The following is an 8,007-nucleotide window of genomic DNA, read 5'->3' as shown; positions in this document are numbered from 1 at the left end:
TTGTGTTATTCTTCCACTTGGTTATTTCTTCTTGTTTGCAATTCTTCTTATACTGCAAAGCATCAATTGTAACAATACAGAAAAACACATTTCATAACCATTAAAGTTTTGCTATTTCACTGTTTCTAACACAATTGTTACATGCCATTGTTTTTTTTTAATATTCTTTTGACCTGCTGTTTGTCTTTTCAGAAAAAGCTCCCTGAAACTGGGGTTGGTCACACAATGATAGAATCAGCAAGCACGTTGGGGACAGATTCTATATTAGGGTAAGTATATTGTAAAAGTAATTTACTTTGTCAAAACCCACATCACTCAATTCTATTTCATCATATTCAGTTTAATGTTCGTTTTACAGTTTTTAGAAATTTATACCCAAAGTAACTTATCTCTGGCCAGGTTATTATTTAATCTACATGACCTGAAATGTAACATTTTCTTTTTGGAAGTCATTTCCTTAGCTGAGACATGATTTAAAAAATTTTTTTTACTTCACCTGCCCTTTCATTATCTTCTTTACAGACTTAACCCATAACCTATTGCATGGCCACAAATTTGCCAATCCAATGCAGAGGGATAAACTTCTTTATTTCTCCCTCCCCCAGAAATGGAGCCACCTGAAAGCTGCAGGTAGCAACCCATATGCTATATGACGGGATATTGGTGGCTGAACAATGTGTGGCCTACTGACTTCTAACACTCCAATTCAATTTGGCGACGAGTGTAGATATATCCATATATAGATATACCACTTTTTGGGGCAATATTATGAGTTAGAAATCTTAGCAACTACTGATCAGAATTTAACAAATGAAGGCTCGTTGAAAAGCTAATTACCTGAATTGTGTTGTGGGCTATTTGACATTTGCCATTTGAAAAGATACTGCATTTTTACCAATATTTCAATTATAGTAATTTGTTTTCCTAGTTTTGCATATGAATTACAAAATATCTGATATTTCCCCAAAACCTCTAGTCTTGGAGAGAAGACAAAAACTTGCTGCTATGGCTTAAAATGATCTGAAATAACAGCAAGGAAGACTTGATTCCAAACATTTCTCATATGTTATATCTCCCCTCTTTCGTTTTCATACATAAAGTAAATTTCACAGTGCATAAAGATTATTTGATCCTGGAGATATTCATAATCATACTCTTTTTTCCAAAAGAGGGGAAATATAGCATATGAGAAATATTTGGAATCCGGTTTCCCCTTGCTGTTATTTCAGATCATTTGAAACCATAGCAACAAGTTTTAGTCTCCCCTCCATCAAGGCCAGAGGTTTTGGGGAAATTGTGTGTGTGTGAGAGAGAGCCCTAGGCTACTATTTGAATTGGTTATTCAGAAAAAGTGTATTTTACTAGAATATTTGGTGTGTGCCTTTTAGTTCAAGAATCGAGAATCCCATGAAGGTATTGAGATAGATTTAAGTAAATATATCCGTTAAATATTTAGAAATAAATTTTCTATAATTTAAACTTGTATTGTTGACACTTGTTGTCTGCTAATTCCTTTGGCAAAATTCCATTGTTTCAAAATGAATAATTGGGCGGTTTCCATTTAATATATCTCTTCATTTCTTTAAGAACCTGCCGATAATTAATATGTTAGGCGAGTGAAACTTTTTCCACAAGAATGTCTGAATCTGGCTGACACTACTGAGAAAATAGACATTTTCTACCAGATTTAATTATTAGAAGCATATTTTTTACATCCTTTCCATTTTGATGGTTCAGACGTTCAACTCCTCGCCCAAAGGAAGAATTAATTTGCAATATAATCCTTCTGACCTCTTTGTCAGGGTGTAAGCATGTTGGCGGACAGCTGAGAACTTAAGTCATCAAGAAAAATGTTTCAAGTACAAGTAGTGTGTGTGTGTGTGTATGTATATATATATATATATATATATATATATATATAAATGAGAACAAATAGTTAATAAAACATGTTAAAAAAATACTTGAAAAAGAGTTAAAAACATATTTAAATTTAAAAAGGAAGCACAAAATAAGTGGATAGTCCTTAATCCACGTGTTTCGAAGAAATACTTTCCTTCTCATCAGAGGGTAGGAATTAGCAAAATGCAGAATCGGTTTTGCATGCAAAAGTATTTGATGAAACTGCAAGTAAGTCAAAGATCTTACTTGATAACAAAAAGTGAAGCAGAGGGAATATAGTGAAGAAAAAGGTGATTTCACGTGAATGGATTGTCTGGTGAAGGGTAAAATATCCAATAACGGTAAAATCCAAAAATCAAAATCCAAAAAAAGTTGGTTATGTTTCCATTTCAACAAGTAAAATCCAAGGGAATAGCGTAATTGGAAGATGGTCCAAAGTAATCCAAAAGGCAGAAATCTGTGGAATGATTCACAAATGGCAGCAAGGAAAAGATGTGCATAGAAAAAAGAATTTAAATAGACTGTCAAGGCTGGGTTAATTTTATATATATATATATATATATATATATATATATATATATACAGCATAATCATATTGATACACTGGTTCTAGTCAGATCACTGAAGTTAAGCAATGTTGAGCCTGGCTAGTACTTGATGGGTGACCATTTGGGAATTCTAGGTGCTGTATGATCTTTCCACTTATCTCAGCATTGTTTCCAGTCATCCTGAACCTCTACTCACCACTGGTATTCAATAATGTCGACTTAGGAGAGGTGTGGTTGGAAATTGCGCAACTCTTGCCACAAAAATTTCACGCACCGGCACCCTTACAGCAGTGGGTATTGTACAAGCCTTTTTCAAGTCTCACACAAAAACACACATTCACATTTCAAGCTATGTCATATACATACGCACCCACGTCACACATGTACACATATTCACGTTCGCGTACATACACTCACATTCACGTGCATAGACACGCACGTAAACTCACACATATGTACACACGAACGCACACATGGACGACGTCACTTCCGCTTTCTAAGGAAATATACACATGCGCAAAAACACACCGGAAACGAGTATAAAACAAAGAGCAACAACCGGCTTCTTGCTTTTCGAGACTAGTTCTTAGGTGGCTGGTCGACGCACTAGCTGCCGCCGTTTCGGCGCTCGCACACGCGTACCTCACACTACTTTACTACTATGTGGGACAACGAGCTAACAGACCGTATGTACACATTCCCACTCTTTCTCTCTCTATCTACTACTGGTCCCTGAGAACACCTTCGCGTAGCTGACTACTAACTGATGTCAACTCTATATCCACTTTTTTTGTCTACACGCTGGACTATCATTCTCAATTTTCACTACAACACTTATTTCTCTTCCCACGTGCGAACAAACAATAGTGACCCGAACTTGAGATGAAAACACATTTCCTTTTCTTGCTACAACACCAGTCGTGCAACGAACATTGGTTACATACGCGCGGACATGAACACATGTTATAACTAAAACGTTCATTCTTTCAACAGTAAATAAACAACGTTTATCTTATCCATCAATTGAGTCTTTGTTTCCTTCAATTTCATTCGTTTCATTATTTTCTTGTGGCGAGCTAGGGTATTATGCCCTGGTCCGCTACAGTATCCATAGTCTGTAAAGACTGAAGGAAGGCTTTTATATATGTTTATATATATATATATATATATATATATATATATATATATATATATATATATATAATGTGTGTGTGTGTGTGTGTGTTATAGAAGATCAGAACATGAGTACCATCAGTTTCAAATCCAAACAAAGGAAACCTATATCTGGTCGCCCGTATGACTTTCTTCAGCCTCAGTTTATATCTCTACAAATAGATATAGACAGAGGTTGAATAGAGTTCGACAGAAGAACTTTAATGGAATATTTGAATATTTATCTCATATAGAGATCAAGCATTAGCCCCCCAGGCGGGGGGGGGCTTGATTTCTGAGAACTTCACCTGAAATAAAATGAAACGAAGTATATTTGATAGATTTACTTACTTTATATTAATGATCAATACACGATTGGTTCTATATTTAAAAATACAAAATCTGCATGAATTAAATATCATATTTAACCATTTTTACAACCGGGCTACACACGCACACACTATATATATATATATATATATATATATATATATATATATATATATACTAGCTGTACCCGGCCACGCGTTGCTGTGGCTCAGTTTGTTAAAATGGAACACATGTGAAAGTTTGATTCTTTTTTTCAAGAGAATGTACAAATTATTTTTTTTTAACAGATGTTAAGAAAATAAACAGAAAAATACTTCCATCATTAATTATGCAAAAAAAATAAATAAAATGTTGATTTAGTGTTTCAATATGCTTATAAATTACGATAAAACTTGCTGAGTATGCAGTTTTACGGTTGATGTAAAAATGGAATGGAAACTTTAATTTCGCTTCATTTTAATCTTTCTTAATTTTTTAATTGTGCCCCCCAAACGAATATAATCAAAACAGTAACATTCAACAATTGTACTTTATGTATATAAAACACAAAATATTTATTTAAAAAACAAATTTAAAAAAAAAAGTTTATAACGAAAGGGAAATAATTCCATTTTTTAAACGAAAAAGTCAGTTTACCTAACTTACTGTATTAATGCTATTTTTTTAAGCAGAAAAAAAAACAAAGGTAAATATCCAGATACGCTACTACAGAACACCGACCACTCTAATTTGTTTTTGTATAGGTAATTGAGGTCGCTGACAACGAATCTGATAGTCAAACTTGGGGCAAATTTACCGTTTGCATGGTATTTACCCCTGAACCCATAAACTTCTTTCCCCCATTTTGCAGCTTCCGTTTATGCTACGCGCATGCACGCTGTAGCATAAACGACGGCTTCACCAACGTTGGGGGGGGGAGGATATTTTTTTTTTCCAGGACATAGAATTTTCTAATTTTCAAAAATACATTATAGCGCTTTTTGGGTGGAAAATTTAAAATTAGCTGAAAAGGAAATAAAATAAGAAAAGGAAAGCACACCAAGTTGGAGTAAGGGGGGGGGGGTTAATTTATCTGTTTTTTTTTTTTTTTTTACCTGGAACATCGAATTTTCAAATTTTCCGTAAGTAACGCACCGACATTTACCAATTAGAACACTATTTAACATTTTCCGAAGATTTTACTTTGTACATTGGGGGGGGGGGGATGTGATGTTGGGGCGCGCGCGCCCCAACATCAGATTTCAACAACAACAAATTAGAGTGGTCAGTGGGGTTTGTATTACTGTACACATAGATTCGAAAAAGTTGTCAAAAAACAAATATATAACAAATAAATGTTATCAAAGGCAAGATAAGTTACTTTTCTACCAAACTGGATATATTTTTCGTGTTTTTATTCAATGTAACATATTGGGTTTGTATTACTGTACACATAGATTCGAAAACGTTGTTAAAAAACAAATATATAACAAATAAATGTTATCAAAAGCAAGATAAGTTATTGTTCTACCAAACTGGATATATTTTTTGTGGTTTTATTCAATGTAACATGTTTATTCAGCTCGAAAAACATACAGTGTTTACCGATGTATTGGAAAATTCAAGATGGCGTCTGATTCTCTCTTTAACACGGTAAGTTTGGGAAAAGGTGTTATAAATAAAAACCCAGATAAAATACTGTTAAAAACTCGCTATGTTACAGTGACATAGGTTGACATATATTCGGCGGGTTTTTAATAGTATTTTGTATAGTTTTTTATTTATAACACCTTTTCCCAAACTTACCGTGTTAAAGAGAGAATCAGACGCCATCTTGAATTTTCCAAGTCATCGGTAAACACTGTATGTTTTTCGAGCTGAATAAATATGTTGGGTTTGTATTACTGTACACATAGATTCGAAGAAGTTGTCAAAAAACAAATATATAACAAATAAATGTTATCAAAGGCAAGATAAGTTACTTTTCTACCTAACTGGATATATTTTTCGTGTTTTTATTCAATGTAACATTTTTATTCAGCTCGAAAACCATACAGTGTTTACCGATGTATGGTAACATTCAAGATGGAGTCTGATTCTCTCTTTAACACGGTAAGTTTGGGAAAAGATGTTACAAATATAAAACCGGATAAAATACTGTTAAAAACTCGCTCAATACATGTTACTGTGACATAGGTTGACATATATTCGGTGGGTTTTTAATAGTATTTTGTATAGTTTTTTTTATTTATAACACCTTTTTCCAAACTTACGGTGTTAAAGAAGGTGTGAGACGCCATCTTGAATTTTCGAATACATCGGTAAACACTGTATGTTTTTCGAGCTGAATAAATATGTTACATTGAATAAAAACACGAAAAATATATCCAGTTTGGTAGAAAAGTAACTTATCTTGCCTTTGATAACATTTATTTGTTATATATTTGTCCCCCCCCCCCCCAACAAATTAGAGTGGTTGGTGTTCTGTAGTAGCGTATCTGGATATTTACCAAAAAAATAAATATTTAGGTTTGGCTATAAATTCCTAAACTCATTTCACCGTAAATAATTTAGGTGACTGAAATAGGAATCTAATTGAATCTTTAATTTCCTGAATAGTATCCGATAATTCATTTTTCTTCGAGTTATATCAAATACATTAATACGGACTTTAGGGGCTTTTTTCGTAATGTTACTGTAAAAATTATTTTTTATTGTTACAAATTATGATGCTTTAAAAAAGCAAAAATAAATTCTTGCGTTTACTTAGTAACTTTAGTAAAGGTATTTTTTGTTTAAACAAAATAAAACATTTTAACTAAGAGTTAAGTAAAAATAATTAGTTCATTATATTCTGCGATCATTATTTGAAAAATACTACAATTTTCATTAAAATTCGTTAATTTCCTGATTTTTGGTGAATTTTTAAGTAAAGGGAGGAGTCAAAATGTGTATACACTTTGAGAGCCGTCATTCATTTTGAGACCACGTGTGGTTAATTTAAATATCCAGTTTGGCAGAAAAGTAACTTATCTTGCCTTTGATAACATTTATTTGTTATGTATTTGTTTTTTGACAACTTTTTCGAATCTATGTGTACAGTAATACAAACGCAAACTTCGGAGGTTGGAATGCCCCCCCACACACACACACACCTAAAATGTACTTGGAAAAATCGATTTTATAGTGAGATTTAAGAATGGTTAGTCGAAAAAAAGGTGAAAAACAAAACAAATAATCAATAAATAATTGTTACCAAAGGCAATAAATGCTACTTTTTTTTTACTTACAAGTGCTTTTCTAATGCGGGTGTGTGGGTGCCAAATACCTCCAGATTTTCTAGAATTTCCTGCTAGATTGTAACCGAAATCTCCAGATATAGCAGGAAAACCGCTAAATTGTAACACTGGTCACGTGACAGGAAGCGGTAATAAATAATTGTCCCTAAATAAAAAAAATGGCCTCTCGACACAAAGAAATCTACCTATTTATCATAGAAAAATTAAGTATAATGTTATAATAAAAAAGAAATATATAAAAACACACATGGATATAGTAAACATATTATACCAAAACGTGGAAGCCATCCGTCCAGTGGTTTTTTAGACAATTAATTCCGAACGAACCAACATTTACATTTTTATATATATAGATATATATAAAGATACAATATATGTATATAGATATGACATAATCTTTATAATATATGATAGGAATGTTCCATGATGGGAAACGGAAAATACAAAAGTTTTGCAATAAAGAAAAAACATTGATAATATATAAGTAATTTTGATTTTTGATTTTTCCATTATTATGGATATATGTTTCTAAAACTTTTTCTAAAGTCTCTTCATTAGTACATATAGAAACATATTGGTTTCTGTCTAGGAGCAAAGTATAGTATCTGTTCTGATACTACACTTTATCTTGTCTGTCCTCGATCGGCAAGGAAAAGATCCCTCTAGACTGAGGCAATTTTTATTTGTATCTCTTTGAAGAGCTGAATTTTCTCCACATTTACAACCTTGTGTCTAATTCTGCCCTTGTGAGGAGACAAGTAACAGAAGCCTTACAACAAATAGATGTCGATATAAATAAC

General features: G+C 32.8%; 1 protein-coding gene and 1 pseudogene across 5 annotated transcripts in view; both read left to right on the top strand.

The window, feature by feature from the left end:
- Nucleotides 1–8,007, top strand: part of LOC145297709 (rho GTPase-activating protein 44-like) — a 473,021-nt gene that overhangs the window by 328,280 nt on the left and 136,734 nt on the right. For all 5 annotated transcript variants that reach the window (XM_080143912.1, XM_080143911.1, XM_080143909.1 and 2 more), the window contains exon 3: nucleotides 193–269. In XM_080143912.1, the coding sequence (XP_080000038.1) occupies nucleotides 193–269 (77 nt within the window). The remainder of the gene's footprint in view (nucleotides 1–192; nucleotides 270–8,007) is intronic.
- Nucleotides 2,477–2,593, top strand: LOC145301548 (5S ribosomal RNA; annotated as a pseudogene).

Source organism: Euprymna scolopes, chromosome 18 (assembly GCF_053919585.1).
Source record: "Euprymna scolopes isolate OS-2025 chromosome 18, ASM5391958v1, whole genome shotgun sequence".
NCBI lineage: Eukaryota > Metazoa > Mollusca > Cephalopoda > Sepiida > Sepiolidae > Euprymna > Euprymna scolopes.
This window is presented reverse-complemented; position numbering and strand designations above follow the sequence as displayed.